Below are 22,259 nucleotides of genomic sequence, written 5' to 3'. Positions count from 1 at the left end.
AAGGCTCAGAGAGGTTAAGGCACAGGACCCAAGGGCACAGAGCTGGCAGGTGGTGGGCTGGGCGTTGTGGCCGCTGACTGCGAAGCTCAGGTCTGTCGAGGCGGTCAGCGGCAGAAAGGAGGTCCTAAGATTGTCAGCCCAGCTCTCTGCTGCCCTCTCAGGGCGGAGAGGAACCACAAGGGCCTTATGCACCACCCTACTCCCAAACAACCTAGGAGAACTCCGAAATAATAGCCCTGGAGGACAGTATTACAGAGGAGTCCTCCCTTTGTCTGCAATTCTCTTTAGAAGCTGATTCAGTAGACTGAATCTCCCGTTTGACGGATGTCCAGCGGGGTCTGGAGACGTGGCTAAGCCACACGGCGCATCCCTGGCTGCTCGCAGCCCAGGCTCCTGGTTTCCCACGGTGTTCCTTTCGCAAAGTAGGAAACCAGATTTGGACCGCATCCGCCAACGGGTTGGACCAGCTCCCAGCGGCCTTGCCCGGGTCTCGCTCCACTCTGCCCGGGGACCTTGACTTTCCGTCCGGTCCGGTGGAAGCGGATCAGAAAAGATGAACGCGAGAGGGGCGGGCGGAGGGAGCCCGGCTGTGCGCCCAGACTCCGGGCTCCGCGGGCGGCGCTGCGTGGCTGCGGCTGGGACGGGGTTGGGGGAGCCAGGGGGACCCCGCACCCTCCCTCGACAGTCCCTGCCGGCTCGCCCGCCTCTCCTGGGTCGCATCTCCAGACCCCTCCCCTGAGATAGGCCGGTGCCCCCCGCCCCCCGACCGGCGCCACCGGCCCTCGAGGCTGAAGGCGGGGGGGTCTCGACCGCGCCCCCGCCCCTGCCCAGAGGGCGTGGGAGCGGGTGGGGGTCGCAGGCGGGGATCGCGGCCTCCTTGGGGCGGGGTGTCTTCTCGCCTCGCGTCCCCGGGGCGGGGGCGCTTGGGGAGGGGGCTGGCGGGGGCGGCCGCGAGCTGGAGCCTGTTTGTCGCGGCGCCGCCGAGTGGAACAGATGGCAGGGAGGGGGGAGAGGGTACGTGGCGGGGAGGAGGCGGCTGCGGGGGCCGGGGGCTGAGGAACGCTGCATTTCCACGCCCCGAGTCTCCCGGGAGAAGCGCCCCTCCCCACCTATTCCCAGAAAGAGGCGGCGGGCAGGCGCCTGCCCTTTCTCCCCCTCAGCACCTCCCCGCAGACCCCGCCGTCCCCCCGGGGGCGCGCCCCTCACCCCAGGGTGGGGACCCCCAGAGCGGGCGGCGTCCAGGCCGCCGGGACGCAAGGGTTAATGGGGGGCCCCACCCCCGCTCCGAGGGGCGAGGGGGCGGCGGGGCGCGGGGCGAGACTTCTGGGGGAAAACGTGCTAACTGGAACCTCACGCAGATGAGCTCGGCTGGGGGCTGGGCGGGGCACAGGGCGGGGGTCGGTGGGCGAGGGACCCGAGGGGCGGGCTGGGGGCTCCGGCCAGGGCAGTGATGGGGACCGCCGCGGAGGCCCGCGGGTCTCTGCAGAGGAGGCCGCCCCCGAACCTGCGCCCCAGAAGAACGCGGCTCTCTCAGTCTCCGGTCGGGGTTTCAGATTCCCCACGAAGGGGGCGGGCAGCGTGCAAGTGACTGTCCCCGCCGGCCCGGCCGCGGCTTACCTCGGGCGCGACCCTCCCCGCGGCCCCGCCCCGTCTGTCTCCTGCATCCTTCTCCGCCCGCATCCGCGGCATCGCTGTCCACGCGAGTCTTGCCCGCGGCTTCCGCCAGGAGCTCACCTTTCTCCCTTTGCTTTCTCCCGCCTGCCCCTCTCGGGACCACCCCACCTGTTTCTCCGCCTTCAGAGACCTTCCGAACCGACCCCCACGTGTTAAAATGCAGATTCCAGGGCTCGGGGAGAAGCTGATTCAGTGGGTCCGAGGGGCTTGGGAACCTGCGTCTTAGCGGTTTCCCACCCGGATCAGATGGGAAAGACCTTCACTTTCAGAAACACTGGGCAGGGACTGGGAAGCCTGCACAAACCTTCCTCGAGGGCCACTCCCAACCTCTCCCACAGGGTCCTGCCCTCCCCGCTGCTCGGTGTGGCCACCTTGGCTTCCAGGGGGCGAGAAGGTGCCGGAAGGACGGAAGCAGGCAGGGAGCAGGGGGAAGGAGTAGCCAGTGAGTCTGCGCCTCCTGCTGTCTCTCTGAGCTGGGCCTTGCTGAGCCTTCCTCTCTCTGTGCCGGGGCCTCTGCCGCAGCGGGGAGCCGTCCTCAATCAGGCCGCCAGCCTTGCCTCACTATCTCCCTTCCCTTCCCTACCTCATCTGAAGTTTCCTGGAAGGCCAAAGGCTCCTGGGGTGGGCCGTTTGGGTCTTAGGAGGGAACGACAGAGCCTGAGTCCCCACCTCCCCAAGAAAGAGTCAAAGGCATCCCTGGGATTGAAAGCAAAACCAGAGGAGGCGGGCAGGGTTTAGGGTTACAGCAAACAGATGGGTGGCCTTCCAAGGGCCCTGCACCTACTCCGCAGGACAACTCCCTTTAGGCAGGCGCTGTCGCCCCCAGGCTGTAAATGCAAAACCAAACGAGGGATGCTCAGAGAGGTTAAGTGACTGGCTCAAGGTCACACCGCAAGTGGGAAAGTAACTCGGTCATTCACACCTCTACGTCTCCCAAAGCTTTTCTCAAGAGGCTGCTGGGAGGTGCCCCAGGCCTGCCCTGCCTGTCCCAGCCCCGGGGGCCGTGGGGACCAGAGAGGGGACCATGAAGAGATGAAAGGGGAACATCTGATAGGTCTGGCTGGAAGCATTAAAAATTCATCTAGAAACCTGATCCCGGCTGGACCTTGGGCCTGCCACCTGGACTGTCCCCGGCCTGGCAGCCTCTCAGAGCCTGACGGACAAATGTCACTTCCACAGGGTCCTGGGAGCCCCCTCCCACCCTACCCCGCAAGTCTTTGCCTTTCATAGGAGAGGGGTTTTCTCATGGATTTGGGAGCTAACATCGGGAGTCAGCAGCTCAAAAAGCAGGGCTGACAACCCTCCCCCCACTCTGAGTGTAAGAACCTTAGAGGTTTAAGGGCTTATGGACTTTGTCATCTGGCGTCCTTCTCTGCCTCACCCCAGGCAGAGAGATGCTCATGCTCAGGTTAGGAGCCTGAGTGTGATACTCATGGTGGCCGGTAAGGGGCAGCCACCTCCCGGGAGCCGGACCTAGCCTGAGCCTCTCCCAGCAGCTTTGAAGGAGAACAGAACCCCACGGCTAAGGTCAGCACGATGGAGCTTTGGCCTTGGGGAGGGGCTCTGGACTCTGTTATCTGGGGCAGGGGACGAGAGTCCCATGTCTGGGGGAGAACGAGGAACTTTAGGAGAGGTGCAGAGTGGGTTTGTGGGGTTCACGCTCATGGTAATGGAGGGCCCACATGGTGCAATCTTTCCAGCTGGAGTGAAGGTGTCAGGGGGAGGGCAGGAGAGAAAAAGGCTTTGCTAAGACGTTTTATCTTGAACTTGCAGGGGAACAGGGAACCCGCACTACGTGCCTGAGTAGCAGCATGACATAATGCAAGTTCTGGTCTGATGGATCTGGCCAACATGGGCCAGCCGAGTGGGAGGCAGCGAGAGAGCGAATGCAGGAAAACGGGAGAGGAGGTTACTGCTATTTTCTTCCTCATTCTAGGCATGAGGTAATGAGGAGATGCATCAGGCAGGGAGCCGGGGTTGGCGGGGGAATGGGAAGGAAGGGCTGGGCGGGGGCCGAGGGGGGGTCCGGGTGGGTGAGCCGATGGGAGATTCAAGGAAGAAACGGAGGAGCTCACTGCCGCTGGTGTCGGGCAGCCGGAGAACACAGAACGCAGAGAACACAGGCTGGGGGTGGGCACTCGGGAGGTGGGGTGTCCAGGAGGTTCCTCTCGGGGCCGGGCAGTCTTGCACAAACCCCCTCCCCTCTCTGCGTGGGCCTCCACTGCCCGCCTTGCAGCATCCCTGGGGGGTTGACCAGATGGACTTGCAAGGCCCTCCTGTCTCAGGGTGTGCGGGCAGGCTTATCCGTCTGGGTTGCCTGGGGAGGCTGGGGTCTGGGCGTGTGAGATCTCGGGGTGGTCTCTGTGCGGGGATTCACGGGAGTGGCTGTGCACGCCTGTCGGTATTTGGGGTGCATCTGCCTGTTTGTGGGGCCCGTGGGTGTTGGCACGCCTGCACGTGCTCTCTCGTGCTCCGCTTTGGTGCAAGTGTGTGTGAGAGTGTGTGTGAGCGTGGGTGTGCACGTGATGGGTGTCCGTGGGTCTGTCTGGGCGGGTGGGGGCGGGGGTGGCGGAAAGTGGCCTTGCTGTCGGCTTCCTCCCGAAGCTCACACACCCCCCTCGCTTTCACCGTTCTGAAATAGCATCTGGACCAAAGGCCCATGAATATTTCACGACGATAATTCTGTGACCTGGACAGCCTGCTTCTGATTTACCAGCATCCTCCCCCTCCCGCTCCCTGCCCAGGCCCCAGCGGTCCCTCCTCCTTCAGAGCTCTTGCAGGCTGGCCCCCTAAGCCCACTCATCAGCCTCCTCAAAGCCAGCATGACACGCGGCCCCGTGAGACCCCAGACTCAGCACTATCCACTGCACCCCAACCTCACACCTTTATCCAAAGTCCACCAGCTTCAGGCCTTTGACGTTAACTCTTTCCCGTTTCATCCTCCTCTCTCCTCCATCCTTCCAACACCCCTGGCCAAGGCCACAGACCCTCAGCATCCTTAAGCCCTGGCACCACAGTATCCTCTTTCCACCCCCAGCTCCCAAGTTACATTCTTAACCCTAAATTTAAACTATCCAAGTTTCCCCCAATTCCTTCTGGCAGACGAGACTCACCCAAGTCCTTCTCAGCCAAGGCTCTCTCCTTTCCCTAGCCTCTCCTCCACACACTGGAAAGATGAAGCTTCTCATCATACCTCAAGTGAGCAAGACACCCCAACTTGGGATTCTCATCCCTCTGATCACCAAACTCCATTGGCTTCTCCACTAACCCACTTGGAGAACTGCTTCTCTGACCGGATTCCTCCCTGGTGTCTTCTGCCTCACAGGAGCCAAGGGGAAGAGCCCATGGTACACAGGGTTGCTGTGTACAGCTGTGCAGGTTGCACACTGCACAAGGGCCGAGTGTGAGCTGCACTCCAGCCTTCTGCTGTTTGCTAAAGTGTTTGCTGCGGTTTGAAGCTGTGTTGCCCTAGGGAAGAGGTGTCTTTTTCAGGTTTACCCAAAGCCATGTTTGGGCTGGCGATGACCATCGCTGCCCATGCCATCACTCCTCCTTGCAGGGGAAAGTGAGAGACGCTGCTTTTTTCCTTCCTGAAGGAACAGGGCCTGAGAAAAAACCATTAACCAGGCTGGAGGCTGTCCCCAGGCCTGGTTCCTCTGGTACACAACTCGGAGTCAGCTGCAGCCGCTTCTCCTGGACAGATGAGGAGGCAAGGGGCGTTCAAAACACTCCTGGCTTTCGGATTTCACCTGAGCTGCCCAGGACTCCACGGTCACCCCTTCTTCCTCCACCTTCAGTTTCTTCTCATGGGGCAACAGCAGGAAGCACTTGGATGCTGTGGAGTGGCTCCCGATTGCTAACTCTCCTGGACCCTGAAAGAGTGATGGTTCTAAGCCCTTCTCCCACTTTTGAGATCTTGAGCCAATAAACTTTACAGGAGATAAAATAATAGAATTTTTTAATAAACTTTTTTTCCCCCCAAACAATGTCTGTTGATCTTCACCACACAGGGGCCATGGTGGAGAGGAACGTTCTCTCCAGGCACCCTCAAAGTGTCCAGGGTAGACTTAGGAGAAAAGTATTTCTCCAGTGTCGGAAAGTTGAGGCGGGGGGCGAGGATAAGCAGAGGCCTGGGGCTGGCCTGGTGTCCTTCCAAAGGGCTCCCGGGAGCGGTGCCCTTCCCGGAGCTGACGAGGGCTCTGCTGGTGGGCGCTGCTCCACGGACAAAGCTCCTCTTGAGTCCACCGTGGGCGTTGGGGGACGGGGTCCGCGGCGGCCCGGGGTGCCCACTCATCCTCGGGACGGGCACGGGTTGACGGCCGGGGATGGGGAGAAGACCCCGGCCGTGTCTTCGGGTGGCTGGGCCACCAGACGTGCGCTTCGGGGGCTGCCATCAGCCGGCGGCCCGGGAGGCGGGGAGAGGTGGCCGGATCCCTGGGGATGCGAGGCGCTGGGAGGAGAAGGAAGGCCGCCAGCCCGCGGTGGGGGCTGGGGACGGAGGATGAGGCGCGAGGATGGGGGCCGGGGAGACGCCTGCCGCTCCAGCGTCAGCACCGCGGTCAGAGGTGGTGGGGCGCCAGGATCAGCAGGCAAAGCAGCGGGGCGGCGAGCCCGGGCGCGCGCGCGGGGCCGCGGGAGTCCGGGGGCGCCTGGCAGGCGGCGCCGGGGCACGTCTGCTCGCCCCGCCGGTCCTCGCCGCCGTAGCCGCCCCAGTAGTCGTCCTCGGTGGGCGCGTCGCCGCCCGGGCGCCCCCGCGCGTCCTCGGCCGGCAGGTCGCGGTAGAGGGTGGAGGGGTCGGCCGGCGGCGCCCCGGCCTCGGCCACCCCGTACAGGTGGTTGGAGGAGCTGTTGGCGCGCGCGCGGCCCCCGGGCCGCGTGGGCGCGGCGGGCGGGCAGGCCTGGAAGTCGGCCTCGCGGAGCGCGCGCAGGTCGCGGCCCCGGCGCTCGGGCGGCGAGGCGCACGTCACGTCGGAGCTGGACACGCGCGCGCGCTGGAACCAGGCCCAGAGCGGCCGCGCGCGGCAGTCGCACGCCCAGGGGTTGGCGTTGAGCCGCAGGAACTCGAGCGCCGGCAGGTCGGCCAGCGCCTCGCCGGGCAGCGAGGCCAGGCTGTTGTTGAACAGGTAGAGGATGGTGAGGCGGCCGAGGCCACGGAAGGCCGCGCGGTGCACGCCCTGCAGCCGGTTCCCGTGCAGCAGCAGCCGGTCCAGGCTGCCCAGGCCGCGGAACACGTGCTCCGTGAGCAGCCGCAGGCGGTTCCCGTGCAGGAAGAGGTGGCTCAGGTTGGCCAGGTCCGCGAACAGGTCATCCTGGGGCGGGCGTGGGGGAGAAGAAGACGGATGAGTGCGCCTGAGACGGCCTCGGAGGGCGTTAGGGGAGGGCGGGGAGCAGCGTGGCAGACCAGGAAGGGGTCCGCCTTCTAGAGTCCTGGGTTCGAATCCTGTCTCCTCTAACCTACTTGTGCGGGGAAAGAGGTGTAGTTAGTAGAACTTAGGTGGTGCATCAGAATCCCCTGCTGAGCCCTGCCCCCACCCGACCCCCCCCCCCCCCAGTTTCCGATTCAGCAGGTCTGCTGGTCTGGGGTCGGGGCGTGGGCGGGGGGGTGGGGCAGCGCTGAGATGCTGCATGTTCCCAGGTGACGAAGACGCTGCATGTGGGAGGGCCACACTTGTAGACGGGAGCTTAAGATTTGGCTGAGCATTCACCTTGTTTCATCTCATCTGCACATCCTACAGACTTCCTGACTCTAAATCCTAGCCCTACGATTAACTGACCCTTGAGCAAGTCACTCAGTATCCCTGTGACCCAGTCCTTCGTCTGTAAGATGTGAGGTTAAATGAAACAACAGGTATTAATATATGGAGCGGGCATTGCCCGAGTTAGCCATTATTGTGAACTTGGCCAGCAATCTGTCTCCTCATCCGTAAAATGGGGATGAGTGTACCTCCTCCTGGGTTTGTGCTGAGCCTTAAAGAAGACAATCCACATGCAGATGATATGGGTGAAGTCCGGGTTCAAATGCAGCTTTGCCCTCTTTGCAGCTGCGTTACCTTCAGCAAGTTATTTAGCCTCTTTCCTCAGAGTGTTTAACTCGAGAACAACTCTTTCAGCAGACTGAGGGGGGCTTACATGAGATCTGGTAACCATGCGGTACCCAGCTGGCACACAGACCACCATCAATTAATGACGGTTATAATGACAATGGGGGCTTCCTGGCTGGTCAGTGATAACGCAGAAGACAAGGGTTCTACCTCTGGGTCAGGAAGATCCCCTGGAGAAGGAAATGGCAGCCCACTCCAGTATTCTTGCCTGGAGAATCCCAGCCTGGTGGGTTACAGTCCATGGGGTCATAGAAGAGTTGGATATGACTTTAGCTACTAAACAAGAACAACATTATGACAATAGGGTCTTAGTTAGAATTATGTCCCATCCCCTGTCCTTTAACACAGGACCTTCCTGGAGCCTGAAAGTTCTGCTACTAGGCTGGGACATTAAGGGGACCGTGTCAGCTCCACCCCGCAGGGTCAGAGGGGCTGTGCCCCCTGCCCAAGGCTGGGGAGTCTCTGAATCGGATCGTATTAGTGCTGGAAGGGCCCTGAACTGTGGTTCCGGGAGGGGAAGGGTGGGGTGGGTATGCTCCATGGAGGAGAGCTAGCAGGGGGCCGGGCTCTGTACTTTAGCCAGTTCACCAAGGTATTGGTGATGGGCAACCTGGTTAGGGAGTGACTGCTGCTGGGGGCACCAGGCCAACCTACATTCATTTCACAGAGGGGCACACTAAGCCCCTGTCCTGAGGGCACCCGCCTCTTGTGGAAGACATCACTGTGGTCCGCAGACACAGGGCTCTGGTTCCGGCGGACAGGAGCATCCTCCACCCTCACGCCAGCTCCCCCTGGATTCCCGGCTCCACCACTGAGATGACCCCCCAGCACCCCCCAGGCGCCGGGTCTCAGGCTCTCGGTGGGGGGCGGGCGCTGACTCCCAACCCACACCCCCGCCTCCACCTTCCTGAGCTGCCGCGTTGCCTCGCCCCCTCCCATCTGGCTTCCGCCCTCTCCGCGACAGGAACCGCGGCTGCCAAGAACCCTCCTCTCGGCCGCACCGAGATCCGCCCCCCTCCACCTTGAGGCTCCCGGCCGCCGCCCCGCCCCGCGTCCCGCTCAGGTCTCCCTCCAGGGGCCTTGAGCCTGGTCCAGCGGAGCCTGGCGTCCTTGTCCTTCTCTTCTCGGCTCCCCCAGGGCGGGGTCTGAATGCCTTCCACTCGAACACCTAATGAGCATTTCTCTTTTTAATGGGGCGTCAGCAAGAGTAAGATGCACCCGAGATGCCGGGTCGAGGATGGATATGGGAGGGCAGGGTACACAGGGCGGAGGTGATGGGCACTTCGGGGACTTCCGGCGGTCCGGGGGGGCGACCCACGTTCAGAGACCCCAGGGGACTCAGGCACCTGGACCTGCTGCCCGTTTTCAGCTACAGAATTCCCCGAATCCAGTCTGTCTCCCCCCCACCCCGCCGAAAGTCCTGCCCCTGCCCTTTCTGAGACCCAGCCTGTGGAGAGGGGGGGTCCATACCCCCCCATCCCATCCAAGCTGTTGCCAAATCCCACTGCCACTTCCTAGGCTGCAGCTCTCAGATGCAGCCCTTCCCCTCCCCGCTGTGAAAACGGTTCTCTGTGCATTAATAAGCTCTTGACTTTCACAGCCCTCGCCCTCCCCCACCACCCTCCCTCTCACCCCCTCCCTCTGGGCAGAGAGCATCTGCTAAAGTCATCCTCTTCCATTTCGGAAAAACCACATTTCCCTCACCACCCCCAACTCCCACCCCCCCGCGGCCGGTTCACAGCTCTCTGCATCCATTTGGAATCTCAGCGCAGCATCCCTGCCCCCTTCCCTGGTCAGCATCGTGTTCTTAACCTTGCCTCTCCCCGATCCAGCCTCCAATCAGCTGCTGGGCTGTGTGACCTTGGGCAGCTGCAGGCACCTCTCTGAGCCTCAGTTGTTTTTTTTTTAAACCCTCCTCAGTGAAACAAGGGACTTGAGGTCATTGATCATTAAGATCCATCCTCATCTGATATTAATGAGCAAGAGAGTCCTGGAATGTACCTCATTCATTCAACAAAGCTGTGCTGAGTGTCTGCTCTGTGCCAGGCACCCCCACGGAAGGCTTCACCCATCTACCCCGGGTATCATCACCATCATTTGCGTCAGCGGCTGAGTAGCCGTGTGCCAGGCTCTGTGCCACACAGATCCCTTGTAGTAACCGGATCCTCACAGCCCTGTGAGGCAGAAAATATTATCCTCCCCCTTTCAGAGCTTAGGGGAGGGAGGCTCGGAGAAGGCAAGTGACTGGCCTAGGGTGCAACACCCATTAGGAAGTGACGTGCAGATGTGAACTCTGGAGCCAGGCCTCCGAACAGCTGCACTCTGGACTGAGACAGCCCTGGAGTGATTCTAGGCTGTGCTGCTCATGAGTTGAGCGACCTTGGATGGGATGCCTTAACTTCTCTGAGCCTCAGTGTCCTTAGCCATTGAATGGGGGGAACGATGCTTACTCTGGACAGGGCTTCCCTGGTGGCTCAGCTGGTAAAGAATCCTCCTGCAATGTGGGAGACCCCAGTTCAACCCCTGGGTTGGGAACACCCCCTGGAGAAGGAATAGGCTACCCACTCCAGTTTTCTGGCCTGGAGAATTCCACGGACTGTATAGTCCATGGGGTCACAAGGGTCGGACTGACTGAGCGACTTGCACTTCACTGGACTGGGCATGCAGAGCCCTTTTCAAGCAGCGTCCCTTTTCATCCCCACAACAGACTCCTGGGGTTTAGGTCATTGTCCCTATTTCACGGATGGGTCCATTGAGGCTCAGAGCAGTTAAATAACTTGCCCAAAGCCACAGAGCAAATGAGATCTGCCTGATGGAGAGACTGCTCTTTTGTGCCACGCAGGCTGCTCTAATGATTCAAAAAAGGGTCGGTGTCTCTATCACCAGTAGGAGTGGTGGTGCAGGAGAGCAGGGACCCTATCCTTGTTCATGTCTGAGGCCCTGGCACCCAGGACACAGCCTGGCCTGTGCTTAGTGAGTATCTGTGAGGAAGGCGCCTGCCACGGGCCTGCCCCAGGGCGGGGCATCCGGGAGAACCCCTCCACCCCGTTTCCACCTCCACCACCCTCCTCCTGAGACGCTGCGGTCCTCTGCCCTCCACCTGAGCGCCCCTCCGTGCGGCCCGGCGCCTCACGCCTGTGCCCTGGGGACCTCACCCCCGCGCGTGCACCCCACCTGCCTGTGGCATCTCCTGGGCTAGTCTCTCCTGGCCGTTCACAGGCAGAGGCTGCCTCCTTCCCATCTGTGAAGGGCCAGGTGTTTCCCTCCCATGATGCCCGTGCCATTCAGGCCAGGGGCATACAGAACTGGCACGCCCCATCTCAGAAGAGCCCAGCTCCCCTCAAAGTGCCCCCTGCCCAGGTTGTTCCTGGCCCCGGCTGCCATTTGTGATGGCGGGTCAGGCCGTGACGACCAAACTGATTCAGCACCGGACTTTACAAATATGAGTTCACTGACTCGTTACAGCTGTTGACGGAAGGTATTCTTTTTACTATTCCCATCTTAAAGTTGGGAAAACTGAGGTTCAGAGTGGGGGGCTCCAACTTGCCGAAATCAAGTCGGAAAGTAACAGAGCATGGTCTGCTGACTCTGGACTCCCTAGCCTGCTGGAGCGCGACTGGATGGCAGAGGCACCCGGCTCTGTTTCAATCGTTAAAAAAGGTTTGATCATTTTAAAAGCCTGCATGGCATAACCGATATACGTTGATAAGGAGGTCAGGGTCTCAGTAACAGTGGTTGTCACACTAGTAATAATTAGCAACAATAATAATCATAGTGCCCATATATTGATGTGGCCCTGTGCTAAATTTTATTTTCGCTTATTGATTTCGCTGCACCACGTGGCACATGGGATCTTAGTTCCCTGACCAGGGATCGAACCTGTGCCCCTTGAAGGGTAGTGCTAAGTCTTAAGCACTGGTTGCCAAGGAATTCCCTACATTTTAATACTTATAAAACTTCTCAGATCAATATTGATATGGTTAAGTAGTATCATGATTGCCAGAGAAGAAATGGACGTGGAGAAAGGTTGAGTAATTTGTCCAAAGTCACAGGTAAGCCAGGATTTGAACTCTGGTCTGGCAGATTCTAAAGCATGTGCTTTCAGAAATGAGCCCACTCTGCTGTTCTTATGAGTGCCACACCCCCGCACCTGGTCAGACCCCCATGGAGAGTTCTGAATGATGAAAATGGCCTGAAATGTCATCAGATCACGAGGGTTCAAGCGCCACTGGGTGTTTCTGGTGGTGCGGCCTCAAAAACTTCATTCTGTGTCCCTGCGCCCCGCTTGCTGCGAGGCCTGTGATGCTGAGAACATGTACGTGCCCAGGCACAGCGACAGTGTTTACGAGACTCTGGGACAAAGTCTTTGGGACCCTCGGTCTCAGCTTCCTTATCTGTAAGGAGGTGTGAACAGCCCCCCAACAGGGCTGCAGAAGTGAGATGAGCTGAGTGAGCACACTTTGGAAACCGTGAGGTGCCAAGTTAGGAAGGGGGAAAAAAAAGGAGTGTTCTGGCACCTACCCGTGGTCTCAGCAGAATCCTTGAAGTTGACCCATATCTTCAGGATAGGGCCCAAGATGAGCCATTTCACTGAGACCAGTATTCAGTGAGGCGGGTTTCTCTTTTTAAAATAGTATCTTAACAAGCATTTATAGCATGCTTACCGTATGCCAAGCACTATCTCAAGTGCTTTACAAATTATTCATGCACTTAACGCTTCTAAACTCCCTAGGAGATGGATGCTATGACTACCCCAATTTTACCGACGGGGAAACTGAGGCTCAGGGAGGTTATAAATGTCACACGCTTTGACAGAGCTGATACCTGTAAAGTCCTTAGCACAGCACCTGACACTTAGTGTGCCTGCTAATGGCTTGTTTTTTAGTCACTAAGTTCTATCCTAGTCTTTCTTTGTGACCCCATGGACTGTAGCCGGCCAGGCTCCTCTGTCCGGGATTTCCCAGGCAAGAATACTGGAGTAGGTTGTCATTTCCTTTTCCAGCGACCCTCCTGACTCAGGGACGGAACCCAAGTCTCCTGCAATGGCAGGTGCTTTCTTTACCACTGAGCCACTAGGCTGAGGGCTAGTGGGCTATTACTATCAGTATTTATGCATTAAATATGCTTGCAATGCAGGAGACCTGGGTTCAGTCCCTGGGTTAGGAAGATGCCCTGGAGGAGGGTATGGCAACCCACTCCAGTACTCTTGCCTGAAGACTCCCATAGGCGGAGGAGCCTGGCAGGCTGCAGTCCATGGGGTCGCAAAGAGTCAGGTGTGACCCAGCGACTGAGCACAGCGCAGGCCATAAGCATAAAACGCAACCTATTTTCCCGACCGCTGTCTCACTTCCCGTCTGTCCCCGCCCCTGAACTGCTCTCCACAGAGGCAAGAGTTTCCTCTGTTCTGTTCACTGCCCTTTTTTTCACCGGAAAGCACTTACTGGGTGCTCAATAAATGTTGGATTATTATTGCCATCGTTACTGGCATCATCAGCGTCAGATGAGCACAGTGCTGAGCAGTCGGGCCCCAGGCCGGGGCGGGTGTGGGGAGAGGGTCGCAGCTGGAAACCCAGAGGCCTGAAACCGAGAGGGAGGATTTTCTCCTCCGATGGTTTGGAGGGTCTGTTACTGCTTCCTGGGGAAACAGTGGGAGGACTTGCCTGTCAGTCAGCATAAGAACAACAGTGAACAATATTTAGATCAATAATAATAACAATAAATAACAATTACTGTTTTTCCTTCCTTTTCTGAGCATCCATTTCCCAGCAACTTCACAGCTCATTACCCTTTCTTGTCTCCTTCTCCCATTGCGCTGAGACAGTAGGTTTGAGGGGATGGGATCTAGGAAGGGTAGGGTTTCGCCTGGTCTCGGCACCCAGTGAGCGGGAGTCTCCTGGGGGTGCCAGCTGCAGTGGCTCCGCCCTCCGCGTCCCCTGCCCGTGGCGTGGGAGGGCGAGCCGGTGGGCGGGCAAGGCCGCCACGATGCCCGTCCAGGCTGCGCTGCCCGCGAAAAGGCAGAGCCTCCCGGAGGCACGGGGCAGAGGAGGGATCACGGGAAGACACACCCTTCCACCCAGGGAGACTTGGGGGTGTGTGTGTGCAGTGGGCGCGTGAAGGGAGACAGACAGAAGAGGCAGAGGCAGACAGACGGGGGAGGCGAGTCAGTGAGCACGAAGGAGAGGGAGACAGACAGACAGAGCGAGTCAGACGGGGCAGCGGGGAAGCGGAGAAAAACGGAAGGGACAAAGGAAAGCCCCGGACCATGGGGAGGAGGAGAAGCCTTCAGAGGGGCGGGAGATGCTGAGAAATGCAGGGAGGGGCGGAGACACGGGGGAGGGGCGGAGACACGGGGGGGTGGGGCCGGACACGGAGGGAGGGGCGGAGACACGGGGGGTGGGGCCGGACACGGGGGAGGGGCGGAGACACGGGGGGAGGGGCCGGACACGGGGGGAGGGGCGGGACACGGGGGGAGGGCGGAGACATGGGGGGGTGGGGCCGGGACACGGGGGTGGGGCCGGGACACGGGGGGAGGGGCGGAGACACGGGGGTGGGGCCGGGACACGGGGGGAGGGGCGGAGACACGGGGGTGGGGCTGGGACAGGGGGGAGGGGCAGAGACACGGGGGGTGGGGCCGGACACGGAGGGAGGGGCCGAGACACGAGGGGAGGGGCGGAGACACGGGGGGAGGGGCGGGACACGGGGGGAGGGGCGGAGACACGGGGGGTGGGGCCGGGACACGGGGGGAGGGGCGGAGACACGGGGGTGGGGCCGGACACGGGGGGAGGGGCCGAGACACGGGGGGAGGGGCGGAGACACGGGGGTGGGGCTGGGACACGGGGGGAGGGGCGGAGACACGGGGGTGGGGCCGGACACGGGGGGAGGGGCCGAGACACGAGGGGAGGGGCGGAGACACGGGGGGAGGGGCGGGACACGGGGGGAGGAGCGGAGACACGGGGGGTGGGGCCGGGACACGGGGGGAGGGGCGGAGACACGGGGGTGGGGCCGGACACGGGGGGAGGGGCCGAGACACGGGGGGAGGGGCGGAGACACGGGGGTGGGGCCGGGACACGGGGGGAGGGGCGGAGACACGGGGGGAGGGGCAGAGACACGGGGGGTGGGGCCGGACACGGGGGGAGGGGCCGAGACACGGGGGGTGGGGCCGGACACGGGGGAGGGGCGGGACACTGGGGGAGGGGCCAAGACACGGGGGGTGGGGCTGGACACGGGGGGAGGGGCCGGGACACGGGGGGAGAGGCGGAGACACGGGGGGCGGGGCCGGGACACGGGGGGCGGGGCCGGGACACGGGGGGCGGGGCTGGGACACGGGGGAGGGGCGGAGACACGGGGGTGGGGCCGAGACACGGGGGAGGGGCGGAGACACGGGGGGTGGGGCCGGGACACGGGGGAGGGGCGGAGACACGGGGGGAGGGGCGGTGACACGGGGGGAGGGGCGGGACACGGGGGTGGGGGCGGGACACTGGGGAAGGAGCCGGACACGGGGGGAGGGGCGGTGACACGGGGGGAGGGGCGGGACACGGGGGGCGGGGCCAGGACACGGAGACGCGGAGCAATGGAGACGCTGGGCGCGAGGTAGGAAGGGTCCCGAGGCGAGCAGGAGAGGACTCCTGTGTCTGCGTCCGCGCGCGCCGGGCGCTCACCTGTAGGTGGACTAGGCTGTTCTCCTGGAGGTAGAGGTACTGCAGGCTGACCAGGCCGCGGAAGATGGTGCCGGGCAGGCTGCTGAGCTGGCAGCGGTAGAGGTGCAGCGACTGCAGCCGCTCCAGGCCCTGGAAGGTGTCGGGCTCCAGGGAGCGCAGGTGCCGATTGTCGCCCAGGTCCAGCTCCTCGAGCGCCTGCAGGTGGCGGAAGGTGCCCGGGTAGATGGCCGAGAGGTTGTTGGAGAAGAGCCACAGGGTGAGCAGGCTGGGCCCGAAGGAGCCGGGCCGCAGCGCGCTGATGAGGTTGTTCTGCAGGAAGAGGCGCTGCGTGCCGGGCGGCAGGGCCCGCGGCACCGCCGAGAAGTTGTTGGCCTGGCAGCTCACGGTGGGCGGCGCCGGGTAGCAGGTGCAGAGCATGGGGCAGCGGGCGGCGGCAGGGGCCGCGGCCAGGAGGAGCAGCAGGACGCAGGCCGGGGGACCTGTGGGCAGACGGGCGCTGGGAGGGCTGCCGGGGGGCGCTAGCAGACCCCGCCCACGGGCAGATGGGCGCTGGGGGGCGGGCTGCCGAGGGGATGGAGGGGAGTGCCAGCCACAGGCCCGCAGACCCTGCCCACCTACCCCTAAGGGGACCTGCGGGCAGACGGGGGGGCGCTGGGTGGGCTGCCAGGGTAGGGTGTCAGCCGCAGGCCTGCCAGCCCACCTACCCCAAAGCGGACCGGGCAGAGAGCCTTGCCTTCCTAGGTTGGGGGAGGCTGGGATTCGAGGTGCAAGAGTTGCTGGAGGCCCTGGCCACTTCCACTCTTGGAGGCTCCTGGTACATTAAAATAAAAGCCCAGAGGCCACTCTGACAGGTTGAAACTTGTTTGATGAGCGGCTGTCTACTTTCCTTCCCGTTTTCACTGTGGTGGGCCTGATGGTGACTCTGGTCTTGGGCCGGTTGTCAAGAACGGCCCAAATGTCAAGTGTTGGCTACACTGCTATGTGGTCCGGGGGTGGGGGACGGTCCTACATGACGTTCTATACAGCAGGGGTCCCCACCCAGGACCTAACGCCTGATGATCTGAGGTGGAGCTGATGTAACAATAGCAGAAATAAGCGCAGGACAAACCTAACGCGCTTGAATCAGCCCCAGACCACCCCCTCTCCTGGTCCGTGTAAAAACCGTCTTCCATGAAACCCGTCCCTGGTGCCAAAAAGGCCGGGGGCGGCGGCTGTATGGGGCTTCGGCAGCATCCCTGTCCTCTCCGCGTTAGATGTGTAACACCCCTCCCCTCTCACGAGAACCAGGAGGTCTCCAGACGTCACTGCCAGCATCACCTGGGAAGAAACACTGACCCCATTTGGGAACAAGTGGAGCTAAACGGAGACAATCTGTGAGTGTAAGGCCCTCTGGCCCCCTGGTGGCCACGGGCCCCCTCCCTCACCTCTCCACCCTGGAAGGGCTCTCAGGGACCAGGGGCAGGGGGTCTCTCCCTGCAGCCAGCAGCCACCTGCAGGAGAGTGGGAGTGGGGTGTCCTGGAAGGAATGCCACTTCTGGGCCCTGCCTGGGCAGAATCAGCGCCCTGAGGGGGACAGCCCAGGAACCTCACTTTACACCCCAGGCTCTTCTCCTTCAAAGTCACTTTAAAAAATTATTTTTTTCAAAGTAACTCTTGAAGCTTGGCTATGATTCAGATGGAGAGGCAGGCCCAGGGGCTTGGGGGCTAAAGAGTCACGTCTAGACCCCCACGCCCCTGAGTGCCAGTGGGGCGGTGGGCCCCTCTCCCATCCTGACCCAAGCCTTCTGACCCTCACTGCAGTTGAGGAAGTTCTGGAGCCACCATGACCTCTACCCTTGATCCTGGCTTCCTGACGACTCTTGGGATTTTCTTCCGGCAGGTTTTGAAGCCCCAAAGGCCAGGTGCTCATCCTCTGGGTACACAGGGAAAGGGCACACTGCTCCAGGCAGTGTGATAGGCCTGGGAAGGCCGAAGACCTGCTCCCTTGGACGCAAGGACCTGAGATCCTGGGTCCTGGGGTGGGGAGGAGAGCCTGAGGGGGTCCCTGCCTTCTGGTGACCCCTGGTGTCAGGTGTGAATGCGTGTGTGAGACAGGTGCTCTGTACATGGAGCACTCCTGGACCCGGGGTGGCACACAGCACGCACATGAGGTGGCACAGGGCATGCACACGGCACATACACACACATGGGGTGGCACGCTCACAGGGTGGCACACGCACACACATGGGGCGGCACACGGTGTGCCCACGGGGTGACACACAGACCGCCTGCATGGCGCGGACGTCAGGAATGCTTGGCGGAGCCTCCTCCCTGGAGGACGGCAAGGGCGCGGTCGTCCCTGGCGCCCGGCCCCCCACTCCCGACACGAGCGTGCAGGCGTGTGCCCGCGGCCCCCCGCGTGTGTGAGTGCCGGGCCCCGTGCGTGCGTGGGCCGGGTGTGATGTAATACTCAGTGACACAGCCACCGCTGTTCCATTCGTTCACACCGCCTCTGCGCTGCTGGCCCTTCTCACCCCTCCCCCGAGCGGCGTTTCACGATCACTCCTCCCGGGGTTTCTGGGAGCCACGTGGGCTGCAGGGGCACGTCTCTCGGCCCCTCAGCCCCTCCAGGCAGGGGTGGGAGCCCGACGGGGAGGAGGTTTCAGGAGGGCTGAGCTTTGGGGCCCAGGACAGCGGCGCTCAGAGCCGGGCAGCCCTCCAGGCTCATTTGGTTTCTGGTTCTGGTTCTGCTGACCTGCCGGCCTGGGATCCGAGAGGCCCAGTGACTCGGCCAAGGTCAGACAGCAGAGCGGGGCGAGCACTGGAGTAGAGGGTCCCTGTGGCCGGCCAGGACCATTCCCTTCCTGGTGGGGTCCCCCTCCGGCTCCCTTCCCCAAGGACTCGACACCAGAGAAAGCCAAATCCCTCTCTGAGCCCTTAATCCTGCGGCTGATCCATCACCTCGCAGCGCGTGTGTTCAGAAAGCCGTCAGCCCTCCCCCCGCGGCCCCCCCAGGATTATGGAGCTCTTTCCCCAGCCTCCGAGCCGACTGTTCCCCCAGGAGAGTCAGGGAACAGGAGAACCCCCAGAGAACAGGGGGGCAGAGTGAGCAGAGAACCCCTGGGAGAGACGGGCCTGCGGTTCCAGAGTGCTCCAGAGTCAGAGCCGGTCCCCGGGGCACCAGGGTCTCCTCCAGCCTGGGGTGGGGCAAAGGGTTCAGCAGGGACACCCTCAGTCCCTCTAGCCCACACTTCCCTGCCCCCTGCTGGCCCCCGTTGCCCCCATCATCCCGGCCCACCTTTCCGTGGCCTGGTGGTCCCCCCGCGGCCTCTCTGATGCAGGGTCCTGGGTAGGGGGCCCCCGTGACAGCTGCTGCCTAACAGTGACTCTGTTGCCATTTCTGGCCCTGGCCGCCGCCATGCGAGGCAGCTGAAACCCAAGGAGCCTCATCCATAATTCAGGCTGCGGCTCGCACTGGAAGCCAGGCGCAGGGGAGGCTGGGGGGCTCTGGGCTTCTCTCAACCCAGGGCCTGGTGAGCGGTGCCTTTCTCCCCTCTCCGCCCCCGCAGCCCCTGCCCGGGGTCTCTGGCTCACCACCTGCCTCCCCGCCCCCTGCCTCTCCCCACCAGCACTCCATCCCCCCCAGCCCCGCCTTCTCCCCCGAGGACCACAGGTCCACTCCAGGCCCCATCTCGTGCATCCCTGGTGACCACTGGGGTGAGAGGCACAAAATCTCAGAGCAGGAGCAGCGGACACCTCGTCAGCCATCAGGGGCTGACCCCTTATCTCAGTGGCCACGCCATCAGTGAGCGGCCCAGGCCCTCACCCGAATCTCAGGCTGCCTTCAGCCCCATTCTCCAAGGCTCCATCTGACCCTGGCCACTATTTGGGCCAAGGAAACCCCATTCCAGCAGCTCCCCCCACCCTCCCTGCCCATATCATCCTATCTTCTCTTTTTTATTTTTCGCTGAAGTCAGTAGGCAGGTGATGCTCAAGTTGCAGGGAAGCGTAGAGCAGCGATGGGCAGAAACCATCTGTGACTGAACACCTACTGTGTGCCAGCCACTGCATTTGAACACGTCTTTGTGCATGGAATCAACACAGCATCACCCCCGTAAGATCAAGATTCTGGCCCCCCATTTGCAAGTGAGGACAGGGAGGCTGTCAAACGTGAAATGAATTGCCTCAGGTCGTGCAGCTGGTACAAGGCAGAACCTGGATGGGACAAGCCCCTGTCTAAAGGGACTCTCTGACCTTTCTCTGGGAGACCCCACATCAGCTGCGGAAGCCACCCCTGTGTGTGTGAGTCGCTGGGCTTGGGGGAAATCGAGGATGGAAACTGAGCACAGGTGCACAGGGCCGGGCCAGCAACGATGCCGGCTCTGTTTGCCTGTCCAGGGTTGAGGCAGGGGGGGATCCGGGCTCTCTGCAACTTTGGCTCCCTGGGCTCCAGGCTCTGGTTGTTCGAGGTGACATCCCATCTGGGAGGCAGGAAGAGAGGCCCCGTGTCCAGAAGATGCAGCTAGAACTGACCCAGAGAGGGAACGGAGAGAGATCGGAACATGGCACCGATCCCGGAAGGTGGAGGGGCCCAGAGCCAGAAATGATCCCTTCACCGCGGGCCCATCGTCAAGGACGCCGGGCGATCGCCCTTGGGCGTCAAGGCTCCCAAAGTTCTCAGCCCAGGAGTCACCCTTTGGTCCAGAGATCGCTGCAAGAGAAGAAGCTGGAGGAGGAGGCGGGGAAGAGTTGGCCCCAAGGAAACTGCTCCTGGGGAGGGAGTCCAGGCCTGGGGTTCTGACCCCCAAAAAGGTGGGGAAGGGCTGGGGCCCGCGGGCAGATGCTGAGGGGGTAGGGGCCGGCGGAGGTGGGAGGCGACGGCATGATGCAGGGCCCCCGGACGCGCTGGCCTGGGTGTCGGAGGTTCAGCGCCCTGGCAAACAGTTTATCACCCTGCCAGAATGTAACACCCCGAAATAAGCAGCCACCGTGGTGGCGGAGACGGCAGGATCCTCCTCCTCCGACGGCCGGAGGGGCCCAGAGATATAAATGGCAGCGTGCGGTCAGCCAGGGCGCCAACCCCTGGAGGCTGCCACCCCACGCCAGTGTCTCCCCCAAATCCCCCTCATAGCTGCCCTCCCAGAGCCCGCAGCGCAGAGCCCGGGGCGGCGGGCTGGCCCTCCTGGCCACTCCCTGCGAGGAGCGATGTGACGGGCAGGCGCTTTGGAGATGGAGGGCTCCCCACGTGGACGTTCTCACCAGAACTCTCTTTGTCTCTCTCCTTCCTCTCGGCCCTCCCAGCCCTCGGCCCGTCCTGATCAACCCCGACCCCTCTCTCCTCTCTGCTTTCCCAAACCCAAGCCTGGAGCTCACGGTCCCCTGTCCCTGACCCCGCACCTCCGTCCACCACCCCTTCCTCCTCCCCTTGCGGGCTGTCTGCTCACTCCCCGCGCCCTCTGCATCCCTAGATCGCAGCCCTCAGCGCCTTCTCGTCCCTCCCACCCCCAGGAGCCGGGCCGGACCCTGGTGGTCTGCCCCCCTCGCCCCTGACCCGGCCTCCCCTCTCCCTGTCCCCCTCCGTCCTCACCGGGGCCCCCCTTCCCTCCCAGCTTTCCCGTCTAACCTTTCTTCCGCCTCCTCCCTGCCGCCCTCCGCGGACCCCTATCCATCTCTGGCTGCTCCTTGCCTACCGGCGCTGCCAGCCCCTTCCCAGCCCAGCACAGCCCCCGGTCCCTGGCCCACACCCTGGTCGGTCGGCCCCACCTGTCCGTGGAGCAATGCCCTTTCTAGCGCCCCCCCACTGTCCTACCGGGGAGGGCCGTTGGGGTCTCCCCGCCCCCGCCCCTGCCAGACAGCGCCCTGCCCTCGCCCCCCGGCCCCCGGCGACTGGAAAGTGCTGAGGCACCGGGCGCCAGAAGTTGCTGAGTCGACACTGCCCGGCCGCCTGGAGTCCCCAGCATCGCCCGGAGCAGGTGGGGCCGGGACGGCGGGACCGGAGCGCCCCCCCCACCGCCCGCCCCGGCCCGGGTCCCCCCTCGCTCAGGAGCCGCCCGCCCAGCCCGGCGGGCTCCGGGGGCGGGGGCGGGGCCCGGGGCTCCGTGCTCCCCCTACCCCTCCAGGCCGCCCCCACCCGCACGGCGGCCCCACCCGCGCGCCCTGGGGGCCGGGGCGCCCGGCTCCCCTCCGCCCGCGTGGCTCCTTACCTGGCAGCAGGCTCCCGAGCCCGGGCAGCATCTTGTCGCGACGCTCGGGGGAGGGGGCGGCGGGGGGAGGGCGCCTCCACGGGCTCCCCGAGCCCGCCGGACGGACGGCGGGGGACCCCGCGGGGCTCCGGGAGGGCCCCGCGCGGCGTGGCCGGGCCGCGGCGCTCTACCCCGCGCCCCCCGGGCTGCGAGCCTCGGGAGCAGCCATCGGCCCCGATGGGGCGCGGCGGGCTGGGGCTGGCCGTCGACGCCCGGGGCCCGCGCCCCCGGGAGCGCAGGCAGCGCGCGGGCCCGTCCGTCCGTCCGTCGGTCCGCGCGCCCCGGCCGCTCGCCGAGCGAGAGTGCGGACCGCGACGCTGCTCGTCCCACCGCCTCCTCCCCGCGCTCGCAGGCTCCGCCCTCGCCTCCCGGCTCTCCGGCTTAACCCTTGCCTGGCCGCCAGGAGGCGGAGCGGCTCCCCGGCCCCCGGCAGTCCGGCTCCCTCCCTTCTCTGGGGGCCCCGGAGGTCTGTGTTCGATCGCCCCGCCGGTGGAGGAATCCCCGCCTGAGGGGGTGCGGTCGTGTTCGGGAACCCCGTGAACTCGCCCAGCTGCCCCCCGCACCCCAACTCCCCCGAAGGGCTCCTGGGTCACCTCCCTCCGCCT

The 22,259-nt window shown here is 63.2% G+C and overlaps 1 protein-coding gene across 1 annotated transcript; it reads right to left on the bottom strand.

Moving 5' to 3' along the window:
- Nucleotides 1-5,654: 5,654 nt before the first annotated feature.
- On the bottom strand, nt 5,655-21,965 carry RTN4RL2 (reticulon 4 receptor like 2). Its single transcript, XM_055424147.2, has 3 exons — nt 21,616-21,965; nt 15,434-15,912; nt 5,655-6,983 (listed from the first exon to the last, which is right to left on the bottom strand). Exons 1-3 carry the CDS (start codon nt 21,644-21,646, stop codon nt 6,234-6,236), a joined length of 1,260 nt encoding a protein of 419 aa, XP_055280122.1. The 5' UTR covers nt 21,647-21,965; the 3' UTR covers nt 5,655-6,233.
- Between the last annotated feature and the right edge of the window lie 294 nt (nt 21,966-22,259).

The sequence above is a fragment of the Moschus berezovskii genome, chromosome 14 (assembly GCF_049115385.1).
Source record: "Moschus berezovskii isolate FMDL1 chromosome 14, NW_MosBer_1.0, whole genome shotgun sequence".
NCBI lineage: Eukaryota > Metazoa > Chordata > Mammalia > Artiodactyla > Moschidae > Moschus > Moschus berezovskii.
This window is presented reverse-complemented; position numbering and strand designations above follow the sequence as displayed.